This window comes from Bombus bifarius, unplaced genomic scaffold (genome assembly GCF_011952205.1).
Source record: "Bombus bifarius isolate JDL3187 unplaced genomic scaffold, Bbif_JDL3187 scf7180000007977, whole genome shotgun sequence".
Classification (NCBI taxonomy): Eukaryota; Metazoa; Arthropoda; class Insecta; order Hymenoptera; family Apidae; genus Bombus; species Bombus bifarius.
Window position 1 is genome coordinate 357754 of NW_022884362.1, and position 18946 is coordinate 376699.

An 18946-nucleotide genomic window follows, 5' to 3' on the forward strand; every position below is an offset into this window, starting at 1 on the left:
CGGTATAATGAGATTTTCATTTTTATTCGGTAATTGGAGCTACTTGGAAAGTTTCTGATTTCCCATCCCGCTTTCCCTCTTCCTTGCTCACTTCAGATATTAATAGAAAACTTTTTTAACCTGAAATAATAAACTTGAAGCAGTTTTAACGCGAAAATTTTACCCCGTTCGATATGCTCTCTCTCTCTCTCTCTCTCTCTCGTTGTTGCGCATTCATATTTCATTCTTTCCTTTTTCATTCTTCCTCCTCCTCGTCTTTCTAGATGCACGCTGTCATTCATCGAAATAAATACGGTGGAGAAAGAAAGAGGATTTTGTACGAGATTGGTGACGCTCTTAGACCGTACCAAGCGTTTATCCACCCCTAAAAGAAACGCCCGGGACTTTGTATCTTAGGGGATGTCAAAGACTTTAAGGCAGTTAGAGTTTATGCTTTTCATCGATAAACTTCGATACCACTCGAATACTATCATCTTTCTACCCTACGATTTATATAAGAACAACGAATATTAGCAACGAAACATAAGAAATAAAATACCGAGCTCTGTTGCAACGATCAATTGTTGCGATAATCAATTATTAATTAACGATATCGACGCAGTTATTAATTATCGACGAGTTACAAGTTATAGATGACAGAGTCTCTTATAATTTTACATCCACTGTGCGCGAGAGAGTTCTGATGTTTCAAATTCGATTTATTTTTTATTCTTTTAAATATTATATCATGTTAGATTCAACGATTTAATACAAAAATTAATAACATTCTCAATCAATTTTTTATATATTTCGTGCTCCATCTGCATTATAATAAAAAAAAAAGATATCCAAAGGATAATATGATAAATCGTTACAAACGAAAATATAAATTACACCGGCAGATCTTGAATGTAAATGTAACGAATAATTCGCGTGTATTAATAAACGTTGGATTGGTTGGGGCGGATCGAACGTAAATAGTACAGAAACTGAATGCAGCTAATTACATATATCAAAAGTTAATATTTAATTACGATTTATTGATTGATCGTTTGGTTATACTATCAAATAATCATCGCGCTATTACGAGGCTGTCCATAAATTAATGTGATTACATCGACACAGGGATCAAGTATCGAAACGATGATTAAATTCTACCATCGTTCCGATTACACCTATACGTTTCGAGATACAGAAAGATGTTTCCCTATTGCTAGCAGAAACACCGACTTTCCACGTTTCTTTCCGTTTTTGCGTGACCTTTCTTCGTCGATGTCTCAGGTAATAAGAGAAAGTCACGAAAGAACGTGAAACACGAAGAGTGCACATTCGATTTAAGATGTCGTGGGATCCAGTTTATCCGGATATCGTTTATCTAAAATGGCGATCGTCCGAACACAGCTTATCCGAAATGGTATACGGGATCTTGTCTACCGGTATGTCGTGCGCGACCTTGTCTTGTATCGAGCACACGTCCTACGGAAACTAGCATGCGTTATAGTTATCGACGCGATACAGTTCCGAATATCGATACGATCGAAATAGTTTTCATTTCCCCTCTTTTCTTTCTATTTTTTTTTTTTTTTTTTTTTTTAATTAATATGTAGGTACTTTGCGATAGGAAAACGAGAACAAAGTCTTTGTATTGGGAACAATGCGAATTCATTTCCTTTTTTATTGAGAGATTAATCGAATGGGACCCAGTAAAAATTCTGTTAGATCTAAAGAATACATACCTGTCATCTCTGGATGGATCATCTGGAATGGAGTTGCAATTTTGAACGATGATGTAGCTTTCTGCTCGTTAGAAGAATCGAATTATAGTGTTCCAAAGAGAAGTGTCAACTTGAAACGTAAGATGTAACCTTTTGTTCTTAGAGGAAATTCTTTGCAATTTTCGAATTTATACGCGCGTTTTGACAGAATGTACCTTTACGTCTTACTAGATCGATCTACTATTGATGCATTAACAGATTCGAACAGTCCCAGCAAGTAGATCACACGGACAAATCACTATGAACTGAATCGAGCCGCGTTTTTACTAAATATTTATTTTCCCGGAATCAGAAATTTATATTCGATATCCTCACTTGTCCATAAATTCATCAACGGGACAATTTGCCCGATCCATATTGAAACTAAATATGGAACAATCACACGCGAATAAAAATCGTTTCAAGGCATCTATTTCCTCTATTGTTTCGAGCAATCTATTTTATCTGTTCCTTGACAAATGAATTCCACAGCGAGGAATGATTTTCCCGGAAACGCGGAATGAGCTTCGCTAAATCTATACGTTGACGTTTAACCTGGATATAAAAAGGACAAACCGTTCGACCTCGCGCCGGGAAGATGACTCGATGCGTTTCCAATTGGAATTTCGCATTACGCCGTGTATTTTCCAAAAAACGGGAGAAAAAAAGGGAACAAAAAACGTTTAACAATTTGCACGGTTATTTCCGTGGAGCGCCGGTGGCTGCGGGTCGCACGCATCATTTCTCATGTACGCAACGTGCACGCAGAACAAATAGACGTTCGATTCAACGTGCATATACGCGTACGTACACATGAATGGGGTCAACGTTTCGATTAACGTTCGTCAAACAACGCTGCGAACGCATCGGTGTACACGACAGTAATCATTTCCGTGCTGACCGATTTTTTGACGTGATTGTGACAACCTTTCAAATAATACCCAAGCTTTGCAACCCTTCCCCTCCCTTCCCTTCCCTTTTATCCCTTCCCAGCCAGCGTGGATTTTCAATGTCGATAAATCTCCATCGGGGCCCACCTCAATCTCCGTCACCCGGAATCCATCTTTCCTCGAGACGTTTCACAAAAGATATTTCCTTTGGTAAATCAGAAGATTCGTTGAGCTGTAAAATCTTAGTTCGTACACCGCACGCGGATCGTTCCGCTGGTATTTACAGCCCCTTTTTCTTATCCACCTGTCGGTAATGTCAATACGTATCCAGCCCCGCATTCCCTACAACTTGTTTAGCCTCGTGTTTTCACTCTTTCGCCGGATGTAAACAACGGTTGGCAAAAAACGACTGGCCGGTAATTCTAATTTTTCTGTAAATACAGAAGCGTAACAATTCTCCACGGCGAGATGTACATATCATCAAGCACTCTTTAGAAATGACTTCTTCGCTAAAACTACCCAAAAACGTCTATCTTACGATACAGATGTTTTGATGTGTTCCCATTCCGAAACCTTTCTTAGAAAAGATCTTCCAAATAGATAAATATCTACTACCTACATAGGTTAGATAACCATATTTGATTTTCCCTAGGTAGTGATCGAATACGTTTAAAAATACCCGAAGAAGACCGTATGCCATGGATGAACATAGATATAAAACAAATTCGACGTTCGGTCCGCAAGATCCTCGCGGTTTACATTAACCTGTCTCTCTCGAGCCGTTCATCGTTTCGATCAGATCGTCTTTGTCTTGTGCTCTTACCCCTTCTGGTTCTGGACTAGCCAAACCACCTCTACGGCAGCACTTTATTCCAACCTCGGCCTCAACGCGATGTGGGTGGACGCAGAGTTGGTGAGCGCGCAAGGGGGCGAGAAAGGGAACGAGAGAAACTGGGAGAAAGAGAGAACGACAAGATCGCAGTGGGGGTGCACGAGGGTTGGAGTTGGCGTTGGTTAGACGTGGAGGGGAGAAGGGCATAGTGTATTTCTCCGCGAACCCCTCCGGCCCCCACCCTAGCCGCACGGGCGCCAACGTCAAGCGCTTTCGAGACGTTAAGGCCGACACTCGTGCGGCGCACTTCGGCCCGACGACATCGGCCAGAGTCGTAGACACGTGCGTGTACGGTAACATCCCCTTCGTGGATCGTCGGGGATCGACGTGATTCACTCGCGACGCCACACGAGTACGGCGAGGTCGCACGTCGATTCGTCGGTCGTGGTTATTTTTTTATTTACCGAGCAGCGTCGCGTGTTTCCGTAATTCGTGAAAGTTCTCGCGTCTGTTTGTCACGGTCGAATTTGCTTTCGCGATCGCGTCGTAACACGGAAATCGTAATAACGAGAGTCGCAGCTACGAGAACGTAAGAACGCATCGACCGTCACGTGGTATCGCGAAGCCACTTGGTCTTTCGTAGCGATGTGTAAACCGCACCGCGAGGAAGGGTGAGAAATAAGTGTGACCTATGTAAATGTAAAGTGAGACACTGCGGCGTGATCTGTTCTTGAAGAAGGGTTGGACCGGTTCCTCGATGCGCCCTTCCTTGGAGGGCGCAGCCTTTACGCGGTGGCAAGTCGAAGATCTTTGACGATAGCTCGCGGAACGCGCAGAATTTGCAGCACGTAGAAACGGAATAGCTTCGATAGAAGTCAGAGAGCGGACGAAGAACAAGCTTGCCGATCGACGACCGGAAGGATCATGAAGAGGCCTTACCTCATCCCCGTGAGTTTTTGAAAGACCCTTTTTTATCTGTCATTCAGGCGAATGCAGAGACGTCCGATCGAAGTGTTCCAGGGCATGAGCGTGTGCTCTATTCTCGATTCTTTTGCCTCTGGTCCTTTTGATTCTTCTATGCGTCTTCTTCGTTTCCTCCTCCTCCTTCTTCTCCTCCTTCTTCTTCTTCTTTCTTCTTTCTTCTTTGTTTGATCGTCGTTGCTCGCGAGTTGACAGTGAAAGCGAGTCTCCATTCTACGGAGAGTTTGTTACCCTTTAACACGCGAAAGCTCACCGTTTCACGCTCGTCTTGCCTTTTTCTTGCTTCTTGCCAAAGATCAAAGACCAACGACGTCGCTTTAATCTGCCAATGGCGGAATGGCGCATGTTTCTTCCTCCTCCTCCTCTCGCCGATGGTTCTTGCCTTGAAAAGACGTGCGCTTTTCGAACGCTGTCTTGTCCCATGGGCGAGCTGGTCCTTTCGCCTCCTCGCCTATCGCTATTTTCTCTCTTTCTCTATCGCCCCGTGGTCCGAGAACGGCGAAATTAACGAAGTGGCCACGTGACTCTCTCTCGACTCAAGGGGGAACGAGGTCAGTCGGTGCACGCGACCCGCACAATGTCCATTTCGAGACCTTTCGAGGCTTAAGGGTTCCATCCGGAAGTTTTACGAATGGAATTCAAGTTTTTCGTCGGCCACCTGAGACCTCTGGCGGGTCAGTCTGCCTCTTCGCTTCTGTTCATCAACTTTTAAATGGCCACTTGGAAAATTCATTCGAGTCGACAAAGAGCTTCGATGTCACCACCCTATTTCTGATCCTATTAATAACGTTTAACGAGCGTTAATTAGTCCGATGAAAGCATGCGTGAAATTTCATATATTCCTATGCTATTTCAGTGTCGCAAAGTTTCAAGGTATGCGATACATTTGCGGTCAAAATGCCATTCGGACCAAAATGTAGGTTATAGGGAAATACGAATTTAAAAATCACGTAGAGACACGAACTTTCCAACCTCGTTCCGTAACATTTAGGTCGCTAGTAACATATACGTACTTGGAATCGTGACAAGAGGATAATAATCGAAGGTTTGAATCAAACTGACGATCAAACTAGTTTAAACCAATCTTATTAATTAATAAATCTCAACATCAAGCCCTTTTTTCAATATTACCCTTTATATTCCGCACGAAACAGATTTTTATTGATTTTGCTTTTAGATTCGACGCAACCTCGTGTAAATTAAATTTACAATATAAAGTATGCACGTCAAACAAATATTACGTGTTTTCAAACCGTCACAGTGATATCGAGGAAAGCCGCTTGTGTCCTAATTAATACCTCCGTTAATGTCGAGAAGTTAGCAACGAGCGCGTTGGATTTCGCATCAACGGATTCCTAGTTAGTCGTAACTGCATCCTCAGTTTCTGAAGAAAGTTATATACCTTTCGGATCGTATTGTACGAATTTCGGGCCATTGCTGTTTGTTGCTGCAGAAACTTGGTCGGAACTTACGAACGGAGCTCCTCCACGTACAATAAGACGGAACGGGTGAAAGAGGGGAGAGAGTGGTTCTAGAGCTTGTGCAGCTCCTACCCCGTTTCAAAGGAGCCTCCCTGAAAAGAATTCGCAAACGTGCAGATATTCTGACATATGGCCGTCCCTTGGACCCCCGTTTCACCGGTGACTTTGATTTTTCGAACAGAACTGCTCGAATTCCCGCGTTTATACATCGAAACTTTCAAACGTATCGATTTTTCCCCCGAGATTCGTATTTTTAACGTGATCTTTTGTGGATTTAGCATCTTCGTGAATCGTGTCTGTTCGAAATGCGACTTGAATTGCGAATGCAAATATATGGCAGGATTGTTAACTGCAATGAGATTATAATGAGATAATTAAATAATTATATACGTAATATTTGACATTGTTCGATAAAAATATTTTAATATAATAAATATTTTTGCAAATAATGGATAGATTTATCCACTATTCGATAAATGATCTCAAAAGAACTCGCAATTAGAGAGCAAACTAAGAAGGAAATGATCGATTTCGTTTTGTCTTCCGTTTGATCGCTTAAAAAGTTGTTTCGCCGGTTCGATATTATACGATATTATATTTCAAAGACCTGCACCCGGTTATGGTTCGCAAGTACGACGCTGGGGTTGTTTGCAACACAGGAGAGGAAAAACTCTGAAAATGCGAGCGTGCAAACGACGCGAGACAAGCGGCGAGATAAAGAAATTTTGACGCGGCGATTTCTCTTCATTTACTCTTCTTACCGGCTTTACCCTGTAAATTGCGCTCCATGTAATGCACTACGTGAACGTTGGAATTTACATTTTTTCTGACTTTAACCCGTAAGGATGTCCAACGATTTTCCTGCTGGGAACGATGCAAAAATCGGCAGCACGAAGACGCGACTCGACACGGTCCAATTTCCATTTCTACGACAGAGCATAGTAAACTCTCGTGACGAGGCTTATCGTATTTCCGTTCTGGTCCCTTGTTTTAAAACTGCATGAATATTTCACGAACGCTTCAATCTTTCCACCAAGGTGTCGCCAAGACGGTACCTGCTCGCCTCGAAAAATATCCGACCCTGTCATGAGTTTTCCTTGTCGAACGAGCAGAAGGTAATAGACCGTAATCTCGAAGCACAATGACGAGATCTCTGTTGCTCGTGTCGTGGAATTTTCCCACCTTCTGCTAAAAGAAGCTTAGGAGTCGGCTACACTGGCTGACAGAAGTCTTCTTTATTGCTTGGTTGATTTTGCGTGGCCCACCCTCGTAGACATGGTCGCCGTAAGGAAACGTTACAAGGTTTATTCTCTCGCTACTCGCTTTCTTTCTACTTTGTTTCTCTCTCTCTCTCTCTCTCTCTCTCTCTCTCTTTCGTTGGTGTGTACCTGGTCGAAAGGGCTCGGACGATGGCGTCACAGACAATAGCTTTGAAATCAACACGAGCCAACCGGCCGCAAACACCCGGCAAATAAAAGTTCGTGAGTGTGAACGAGATGAACAGATAATGGAAACGCGAAAGCAGATAAGTCGAAGGGCGAATCGAGGTTATGGAAAAAAGTTTCCAGTGTTTGTCGTGTTAATGACGACGCCACTCTACGCTCGCTTTCGCTCGCGATAGTGTTCGCGATTTCTCGTATACCGCATTAATACTTGACGCGAAATTATTTTTGTCTATCGTCCACGCGCATCGACGACAATTATACGGTAGATGGTGTCGTGAATATCGCGATACGTGCACGTTTCTTCGATAGGTCTATTAGTTGAGAGGATAGAAAGAAAGAAACAGAAAGGAATGGAAGTTACACGAGAGCATCGTTTATTTGACCCATATTCCACTAGAAAACGGAGCTATTCTCGTATTGCATGAAATATTCGACTATTCTTTGGGAATGCGGAGGTGACCATCTTGCGGCTATTTACGAGGCCGAAATGATTCACGAGGTAGCGGGGAAACGATGTTTGCGGACCGGTTATACTGATTCAGTTTATCGGGGGTATTGCTGTGATTCAGGAATGAGAACCAACGGAACAAACAACTATATTTACGTAGATTTCGTCTTGTTTTTTCAATTCTTTTTCTCACAATTCATCCTAAATTCGTCCATTCGTTCTAAAGATACTAACTTCTTTAAACGTTTGTATTTATTTGTCATCGTCGTCGTTCGCATAAATATTTTTAACCTAATCTTCGCTCAGATCGACAAGTAAGCTGGATAAAGAATAGCGAAATTATATAAATTGTTTCGAAAAAAGTTTGCGAACCTGGGTACGAACCACGGTAACCGTAGATTCTTAGATTTCTACCTTTCGTACAAATATTTTACTCCTTATTAAAATGCAGATAAGCAAATTTTGCGAATAGCAGTCGAATTACGTAATCTCGAAAAGAGTTTGTAAACTTCGATGCAAACCGCAACAACGGTACGATCGACCGAACAGAATGTGCCAGTTTCTCTGACAGTTTTGAGACAGTTTGTCGCGGTCTGTAATGCAGCTTGTTGGCCAGGTGATGTACATCGGCTTTTGGCAGAACGTTGTCGGCCAGCGACGATCTCGCGCTTTGTCCCCGGAACTCCGACAAATTTGGCCACGTTCGTTTTCTAACGAGTTGGAACGTTCAACTCCATGAGCGGAATTACAAACGAACGGAGCTGGTAGCCGAGAACTTTGTCTCTTTCTCTATTCGCAACCTGTTGTCTCTTACCTATCGAAACGTCATTTGAAACGTGGTATGTAATTAGAGGTTGGTCGATAAGCATCGGCGATATTACCGTCCGATATCAGATATTCGTGGCGGAGAATCGAGAAACGCAGCGTGCTTGTGTTCCTCGCTAGTATCGCTTGCGTCGATCGAACTGCTGCCATTATGCAGCAATCTTTGTTTCGTTCGAAACTTGTCAAGTTTTCAAATGATTCGAATTCTCTTCGTTTGCGTCGGCTCCAAATTTTTCCATTATTTGTACTTTAACGACGAAGTCATTCGAATAAGATTAAGCAAATAACGTAGGGATGATAATCGAAGCATATTCAACGCGTCATTAAATATTCCTGTTAATACGTTGACTAATTCAAAAGATACGATTTGAATAAAATCGTTGTTCGCAGTAAAAGCGATTTGTAATTTGTGAGACCTCGTTGGATTTATTACCAATCTAATTTATACAAAGTTATTAACACTGGTAATTTGTGATTCGTGACTTCTACTTGTACTATTATTACCTCCATCGATCAAATTATGGGCATTGTGCTTACACCAACTCTTGTCACGGTGAATTTAAAATTCGTATATTATTCAAACGATCCAAATTCTTGTCATTTATTCAGAATTTATCGGAACATAAAACGTTTCGTTATTACAAGCAAAATACGTATTTTATATACCTCACTGTACCTGGATAAAGATTTTAGATAGCCAATGAAATTATTTAAAACGAAAACGTATGACCAAATGAAAGTTGGCGAATGCCGTCGTCCATTTGCAGCACAATCTGGGAAATTACACGGTGCCGGTCGTTCAAGCCAGGAATAACCATATTTCGTGGAAAGCTGATTGGCGGTTTCTAATTAACGAGTTGTTTCTGACAATTGAAATCGGGATTATCGACGATACAAGCGACAGCTGTGCAAAGTGAGCGCACGTCAAAGGCCTACCTAGTGACTTGTTCGCCAGTTTCTAGTTACACGGTCGCCCATGGGAAATCTCGCCGAGCATCTCCTGCAGCCTCTGTAGTCGCTCGCGAGGCATAAGGAAACATTCTATAGACGTGTCTCTGCGAGCGACTTGTGCACCGAGAGATCGCTAATGGCTGCGAGAATTTCTACGAGAAGTCTCCTCGGACCAGGCCTGTCTCTCCTCCATCTCGTTTGCGTGGCCAACACCGAATGTATTCCGGTCTCGTGTCCTAGTCGATCGAGTCCTTTGATTAAATTTTCTCGATACCCACAGGTAATTTTCTCGTACGATTACCACGATAATCAGTACGTCTGTCTATCACGATCGAATATTCACGATCTCAACGAGAAGCTTTCTCGATGAGGTGAACGAAAAAATTTGAAAACGAAGAATATTATTCATCGTGATTAGATTCTTGGAGTTTCGATTTTTCCACTCTATTGGATCAATCGTTTGGATAAAAAGCCTTTTGATCCTATCCATTTAGGATTCGTAATAGTTCAACGATGGTTTTGTATTTCTCAGGTTCTGTAGAAAAAGTAGGGCAAGACCGATCAATGATTTATACGTGCATTATCACTACACTGTGAATATTTATGCAAATTCGTATTTTTCGGTAAGTCAAAAATTAATGGAATACAAAAAGAGATTTGTTTCACCCTTTAAATCTATGAATATTGTACGTATATCGTATTTCAATGTACATGTGTATCTTGCCTCTTCATTATTTAAATGGTTGTTGTAATATTAAAATATCGAAGATATTAAACTGAACTTAACTTCCTTCCGTTTCTAACTATTTTATATCACAATATTCTTTTGTAGTTACAAAGTGACATTAAAATATACGACCATCATTACGGAGGCGTGGAATTATCGTGTAGATCCGACACCTACGTTCCTAAATTCTGGAGTATTTTTTCGCGAAACTAGAGAACGAGTGGACGTCGTGTCGTTAGCCGGAATCGAACGCATCGATACATCGATATCGGGCTGACCTTGTTCTTCTGTTCGATCTTATCGAAGCTGCTCGTTCTTTCCCTTGTGCAAATACAAATTGAAGGCGTCAAAGGATCCCGTGGCAGCGTTGGCGATAAAAAATATGCTCGTTACCGTGGTCGTGGAGGCGGAGGAACGATCGTCGCGCGAACCGTTTCGTCCCTTCGATCAGTCTTTATTCGGCGGTAAGTGGGCCGTTAATGGGTCGAGGAGCGGCTCGGCCGGTCCTAGCAGCCACTTTACAGATTGCCCTCGAGTAGTAAGCTGTTAAGCCCCGGCGCTGTACAGAAAATGTTTTAAAAAGCAAACGGCAGCCTGCCTAAAAGGATTACCGGCGTGACGCGTGTGCAAGAGACGACGTTTAACCGGCGGTGGTAGCTTATCTGCCTCTTTTCCTCTCAACGCGAGCTTTACAGTGTTCCTACGCCAATCGAACAGCGGTAATAGTATTGTACATATACATCGGTAAAACGTTGAGTCGGGTTCCGTGATTACGGAATGATTTACGAATCAACGTGGACGATAACGATGCGATACGGTCGATCGGTTTTAGCTACGTTACGCGTCGTTCGGTACCGCCGTCTGTATACTTTGTCCTCGAACTGTGATTTCAAGAACCACGGCGTTGAAAGGACCACCTTCTTGAATTTTCATCTCGTATACGAGAACGTTCGACCGTGTCGACCAAAGTTTGGCTTTTCGTAAGAACTTTACGAAGGAGACGTCTATCAGAAAGCTGATTAGATATGTTCTCTTTAGCTTCCTAAAGTTTTGGTATTCGTTGCTTGTAGAATCAACCCGAACCTTGCGAAATCGAATCGCGTGTAATTTCACGCAAAGGGATTATAGTGGAGAATTCACGGATCGAGACACGAACGCGCACACAATGGACGCGGATGGGCGTAATAGTAAAAGAAGCATATCGATGTATCCAACTTTGTGACCGGTTTACGTGCCAAAGAAGCACAATGCTTTTTCTCGGTAATAGCCTCTCCCGCGTTTTATGGATTCTCTAGCGGCAATCGATATGAACAAGACGTTTCGGATGACGTGGCCCAAGTACGGCCAGCGAGCCAGAGAGCGTTTGTATCTAAGCTCCCTTCATCATTCGGAGCTGATAATGGGCCAGTACCATCGGGATATTCTGTATATTGTATCCTCGATTCCTTGCGACCAGTTTGCCAGTCGATAATTCCGCGTCTGCCATATGCGATGGACGTTTCCCTTAAATGTTAGGTACATCTCCCACTCCTACACACACACACACACACACACACGATCTGTTACGATTCTGTTTTCCGATCGAGGGAAATTTTCCAGCATTATACGAGGAGGAGAATGTATCGATCGATATAATTATTTGGGACAACTTTAAGAAAATTATCGGATCGTTATGAAAAATTCATAATGTGTTTGATAGTCAATATAATAGTGTTTTATATTTGATGAAAGTGGGAAGCATACAGCGAGACGAAATGTTAAATTCTGATTTTAGTTAGATACTAAAGGAAGGTAAGGGGAAATGTTTGAAATTAATTAATCGTAAAGGTTTCATTTTTTGACAGGATAGCGTTGGGTATCGTTGAATCTTAATGGAAATGTTCAATTCCATTTACCATAACATTGTCACACTATCAGTCCGACTCTTATAAAACTCTTTTAATTACGAGGCATTGAATACTCTAGGTTCTTGAAGGAACTGAAGTAAAATCTACTTGAAAGAGTTCATTGAGGATGACGATAGAAAGTTTTTTCAAAAAAGAACTCGTGAAGTGGCAGCCGGCAAAAAGTCATTAAAGGAAACACGTGAGAAAATGCTAACTGTTTCTTAAATTTTTCTTGGAACTTTCCAAACGACCAAATAATATAAATAAATTAGATTACTGTTATCACATCTTTAAATAATATTTCACAGGAACTTGGAACCCATAGTCACGTTGAAAATCCATGACAGTGATTAATCTCTCGCGTGTTAAATCACAATCGTTTCCAAATCACAGGAGAAATAAAGTCGCAAGTCCTTGACGGACGTATTCGAATCTCTGGCGACCTAATGATACTCCCCTTGGCGTCGAGTATTGCGTAACAATAGACGATTTCTGCATGCATGGGTAGATTTATCGTGCGCGATTAAGCGTCGCTACTCGGTTGCCGGGCGTTGTACGATCGTCCGGCCCCGTCGCGTCGTCGGTGCGCACACGTGTCGGGAAAGCAATTACCCCGCGTAAACGTCGGGCCAGCCAACGAATCAACGTCCAAAACGAAATTCACCCCTTGCCAGCTTCTTCCACCGTGATTGATAGTCTTATTCCGGCTACATACACGACTACGTTATTACGATTGTTTCGTTCGTTCGTCGAAAATCAAACTCGCTCGCCGTTCTCCACCGGCAGATTCGCCGCGTTTCTCTGCCTTCTAAATGCCAGTAGCTTTCGTAACGATCGGCGGTGAGTTGTAAAAATACACGGTATATTTACGGAGGGAAGTATTTCCCTGTTCCGTTTATGGACAAATGTTTGCACGCCCCGTGGAGAGAAACGTGGAGAGAAACCGCTCCAGAAAGATAGCCCCGCGGAAGAGAAATACAGAGGAAAAGGGAGGAAGGACGTATTATGAAAATGGAATTTTCCTCGGACCCGTGCGTGGTATTCGAGCGGCTTTTAACTCGGCCTTTACTCTCGCCTCTAGTGGAAGAGTTCGAGAGGCTGGTAGAAGATTAGGAAAAATCTTCGAATCTCCGGAGACTTTCGTACACACGTAACGAGACTTTCGAAATACACGTAAAATCTTTAAGGGATTGTATTCGCACGCGTGCACACATACACGCGCGTAACGCGAGATTTCTTCGAGGTAAGAATCGCCTTCAATAGACTGTTTCCTTCTTCTTTCTCCTCTTTTCATCCTCATGTTTATCGTCGATCGATCCCCGAGCGGAATTTGTGCTTTTCTACTCCTTGTACGGCTGGTAACGAGGACGACGAGATTAGATATCGATTACGTCGATATCATCACGCATTGCAGATGAAACGATATTTTGTTCGGGTCCCGATGGTCGCTCGATGAGAACGGGATACCTTAAAGAGCGGATAAGCAGTGACTGGTTTAAAATGGAAATACTGGCCGTACGATTACGCTGGCCCCCTTATTGTCGACACGGAACCCGTTATCGACCGTTTACTACCGTGTAATTTCCATCAGAGTACACCGTAACTCGAAAAAGTTAAATTTAATCCATTCGATTCGATCAAAGATTTTCTTAGTACGATTCCACGCGCGCGGCTACGTCCTTGCTTCGATTCTTCGTGCGATTGCCAGTCTTCGGTTCATCAAGAATAAAATAAAAATGATCAAGAAATGGTCAACTGGTTGACTTAATTTCGAGACAGAGTAAATTACAAAGTAAATTTCCGATGAAGAAATGATCGTGCCACGATAGCGACGTAAGGAGAAGTCTAGTCGTGAGAAAGCGGCCGTAGAACAGCGCTCGCTTACCTACGTAACCAGTAGACCTAATCTCACGCGAGGAGGATACCTCGAGGGTGTCACGTTATGCAGACCGATACGAGCGATAAGACGCGTGTACACAAGTACGCCGGAACAGCCTTGCCGTTGTGAAAGTTCAAGGAAATGACTTCTACCAACCTGATCTCGCGCGAAGGTGCGCGAGCGTATGAACATAGTCTCGCAGTTTCTCCTTCGTATCCAGGCCCTTTATCGCCGGGATGAATGTCTTTCTTATCTATCGACAGTTCTCGTCTCGTCGCTTCGATTGTTTCGTAGAATGTAATCGTCCCATCTTTTATATAATTCCAATTTTGGATTCGAGGATTTTCGTGATTCGTGATGCGATAGTCTTCTTGCGCTCATCGCCAAATTCATCGTCTTCTTACGCTCATTATCAAAATTCATCATTATTATAGCGTTCGTATAAATACGTTTCCTCTTCTGACTTTTGTCGTTAACGTGATCTTGTTCTGTTGGATAGGTAGATAGCACAGTAACCAATTCCTTATAATTAAGAAACTTAATTAGACCTGTTAACCAGACCAATGAAATTAAAAATTAATAAAAAGGAATCAATCTGAAAGAGAGCGATACTGATACTTTATTCCTAGCAAAAATGAAACAATCTGTTAAAAAACATATGTGACGAGATAACTTGTGTTCAGCAATTAACAGATCAAGAGACAGCGCTGTAACGTATCTTGCGATCAAGTAATATACTGCTTGTCTCGTGGTTGTGGATCGGTGGATAGTGGATTGGTCATTTAAAGTATAGAAAATCATAAAAACTTGGACTCCATCATCGGGACGTGAAAAGGAGACACGCAGATATTATCTTAGGCACAATTCTGCAAGGAAGATCAGTGACGAGACCCGAAAGAAATGTATTTTCCGCTCGTTCTTTCAACTTTCATCTTTTTCTGTTCGTTCCGCCGCAACTTCACACTAATTTCACGATATCAAAGTGTTGTTCAGTTACTACGTAATAACACTAACAGTTGGTTAACGAGAAAAGCGCGAACCAAGGAAAGAGATTACGTCGTTAAAGCAGAGGGATTTCGTGAGAGTTCTACTAAAACCGAGAATATTCAATGACGGCACCCTCGTCGTCATACCGACGTCCCGTTTAACTCTCTACAAGCGTACGTGCTGTTCCTCGCCGTCGTATAGTCATTTCTAACTGGACCCCGCCAGTTTAGAGATAATTTTGACATTGCGTACTTCAACTACGCAAATGATTGCCCGGAAAAGCATAGCGCAACATAATTAGCAGGCAAAGGTTCAATGGAAAAGGCTCGAAGCTATGAATAGAATTACGCTATAAAATCGAGATTTCACGAGCGTGTTATACAGCAGCAGCCAAGTAGGCACGAATACCCTATCGGCGATGTCGTTACTCCGCCATTCTCCGTTGGGTTCTCCGATATTACGATTTTGCTCGATTCTGTTCGTTTCCTGTCTCTAGCTGGAAATTGACGCGATGTCGTATCGTATAGCGTACGAGTTACTTTGATATTTCTATGAAAAATAACATGTTGCTAATTTTCCGACCGAGTATCCGATTAACCAAAGATACGGATCGATGCAAGAAACACAAAGGTCTGACGAAAGTATGGAAAAAGCTTTGAATAACGTGGACGTTTTACGAAAATACCAATGGAGTTACACGCATACGAGCAGTTATAAGGCAGGACTGGGCTTTTACGAGCCTTTATAACTGCAGGAATTAAAATTTTTATATCGCTCGGGACGACCATTTTGCCCTCGATTGGGCGTGAAACGAAACAAATTGATTTCGTAATGGCCGCACGCTGTTCCAATTACTACAGATTCGATTTTATCGATGGGACAACGAAAAATAATCGGTCCCGTTTACAGCGTGCTTCTCTCTCTCTCTCTCGCTCTCTCTCTCTTTTATTTCTCTGTTATTCTCGTTAAACGATCGTGGTTTGATCGATGCGTATCTTATCCGTGCCATTGTTGAATTTGTCCTATTCTTCCATCACTCGTCATATTCGCGTGGCAATGAAAAAGTACGGAACGAGAAAGGGAAAACTGTTTAAACATCGAGCGACAAACGTAACGTAAAGGTCCGGTAACGAATCAACGATAAAATAGCACGTGTAATCGAAAACATTACACGGTCCTTTCCCGCTTTTTTACACCGCGTCAACTCGATGCCACCAACCAATTTTCCTTTTGTTTCGTGTCACGTGTTTTTTTATAAAATTAAATGTTCTATTTTCTCTCTCTTTTTTATTTTTGTTTATCGTCGGAGTTTATTGGAGTCGATGTCGCTGGCATTTTTCCAGTGAAAAACAATGTTGAGAAACAAAGTTTACATCCTTTCCGTTCGAAATTCATCGCACTAAACATCGTAATTTCACATAGAAAAAGTAGAACTGTACCTCCTCAATGGAAAAATTCGATTTGTAAAATTAATTTTCAACTTTCATCGTTTCACCTGTGGTTGTATTTTGAAACGTCGTAAGATCTTGTTAAACGGAACGATTTACGCTATGGAACGAGTAATATCGCGATTACGGTCAGGTTGGTGCGCGTTTGCGTCGAATTTTACCGCGAGTTCTCGGTTTCACAAATTCGTACCGTATGTAGAAGCGTGTGCATGCTCGCGAGCGTATTGTACGCGTGCTTATACGGCTGTTTGAGCAACGTTTGTAAGGTTCAACGTGCACTTTATTAACGCTTGCCGGGTGTACGGTTCGCGTCGTCGACAATCCAGCAACCACAACGCGTTTGGTCCACGATTACAACGGCTGGCTTCATTATTATCGCGCAACTGCTCTGTGATGCGGACAAAAAGCCTTCTCCGACCTGCTATCCTCGTAGTCCTCCTCGTAGTCCTTTGAATTAATTCGATGGATCACCTTCGTTCAACGAACTTGCTCGAATCTCAACGAGCATTCGATGAAATTAATTTCCGATAAGAAAAGTATTGGGCGTGTTTTCCAAATAGGATGCGACAGTTATTTATATTAATTAAGGGGAAATTTATATGAAACGAACGTGATAGACAATGAAACGTAAAATATCGAATCACGACAGGTGGGAAAAGGATAAAAGCGAACGAATCAGCCTCGAACGATCGTGTGTCAATTTTATCCTTCGAAAATAGATATTAAACTTCATAAAAATATGCAGCCAGCACGATTAACGCGATATCGTAAATCATTTTTGTCGATGTCATGCTCTTTTCTGTTTTATCAACGCGAATCCGGTAATATCGATCGATCGCTAGTCAGAGTTCCGTATATACGTACGTACCTGTATCCTTCTAATTGGTTTCACGTTACTCTTTGTTCCCTCAGCCTTTGTTCGCGTAACAGTATTATACACACATTTTATCATTGCAAATTTATGCGAATTGCTATGCCGATCTTGAATAACCGCGGAAGCTTTCCATTCTATTAACAAACCATCAAGCCGTAACGTGTCCTTTGAACAAAAGAAATCCATCCTGAATCGACTTATTGCCTCCAAGACAATTCCACCCCCTCGAGCGGGTAATTCATGGGATTACGCGGTCTTAGTTATGGGAAGAATAATTCAACGAGGCCGAGTTTTGCCTTGTCTTTTGAGGGATTATGTAAATGCTCGGACTCGATTCGAATCTCGGGATTACTCGCCGAGGTATTTCGATCGCGATAATCGTCGCTAACCGTCCTCCGCCTATTTCCTAATTACCTTCAGCCATTCGTCGACCAACCTCCTTCGACTTTTCTTCCTTCTTTTCTCGTCCTTCCTTATTTTCTTCCATCTCGGAGAGAGGAAATTCCGTCCAACGATGGCTCGAATGACAAATGAATCCGCGAAAAATTCCGCCCCCGAAGCGACGTACGATAGGGATCCAACTGGAAGATATTTCTCGATGGTCCGTAACGGAGCCTCGACCAACAGTCGTTGCTGCTTTAAGCAGCCGATTACATGACGCAGCACGAGCACCAACGTCTACAAGGAGGTCGAAGCACGACGACACGGTATAAAATTTTTATAGAGAATTTCTGATTGAACGACCGTTTTACGACATTAACAAGGGCTCGCGAGCCACCTTTCCTCGTTTCCACGCGTTCGCTCGATATACGTTCGATGTTGAAATATATTCCGACTTCTATGATCGAGGGAACGAAGAAATCTACGTTACTTGTTTAAACGAAGACCGTGCCATTTTTTTTTTTTTTTTTTTTTACCGGAGAACGTTAAACGCGACAGAGAGACGTCGAAACGTTTTTGCCCCAATTTTTAATCGTTTTCCCCTCGCTGTTAACAACCCTCGAAACGGGCTAAACATTTCTTGATACAACGTTGGATCTTTGCGTGTCTTTGAAAGAAGGTAGGTTGAATTTAATAGAATTCAAAATTCGACTTCAAAGTAAGGGATGGTAGTTTGTTTCGATGCTTTTTCTTTTCTATGCGGCCGTGGTGAACGAGCGGAGCGGAGGCTTATACTGTACGGGCCACGCAAACGAGAGATTCCGTGGTTTTCCATAGTTCCCTGACGGTATGCGAAGTATCACCACAGCCGGCGGTTGCGTGTGCGAAGTGTTCTACTACGAACACGGCCACTTTGTCCTGTGACTACGAAGTTTATTAAAGAGACTACGAGAAACGTTTTGGAACGCTTTAGATGGATCTCGTCTCGTTTGTGTAAAGACCAAGTATGCGTTTTTGACGCAGTGAAATGGAACTTTTCCAAATTGCCAAGTTCAACTGTGAAGTTACGTCGATTGAAAAGATACTATAATAATATTTGATAAATTCCATCAATTTCTTTTTTCTTATTAATTCTCCCTGACTCAATTTCAAACCGAATATGGCTGAACTACATAAAA

The 18946-nt window shown here is 42.4% G+C and overlaps 1 protein-coding gene across 1 annotated transcript in view; it reads left to right on the forward strand.

The window, feature by feature from the left end:
* The first annotated feature begins 3738 nt into the window (after positions 1-3738).
* The window catches only part of LOC117204053 (protein madd-4-like), a 252796-nt gene continuing 237588 nt past the window's right edge, over positions 3739-18946 (forward strand). Inside the window, exon 1 of the mRNA XM_033441053.1 lies at positions 3739-4403. Within this exon, the coding sequence (XP_033296944.1) occupies positions 4380-4403 (24 nt within the window). The 5' untranslated portion in view covers positions 3739-4379. The remainder of the gene's footprint in view (positions 4404-18946) is intronic.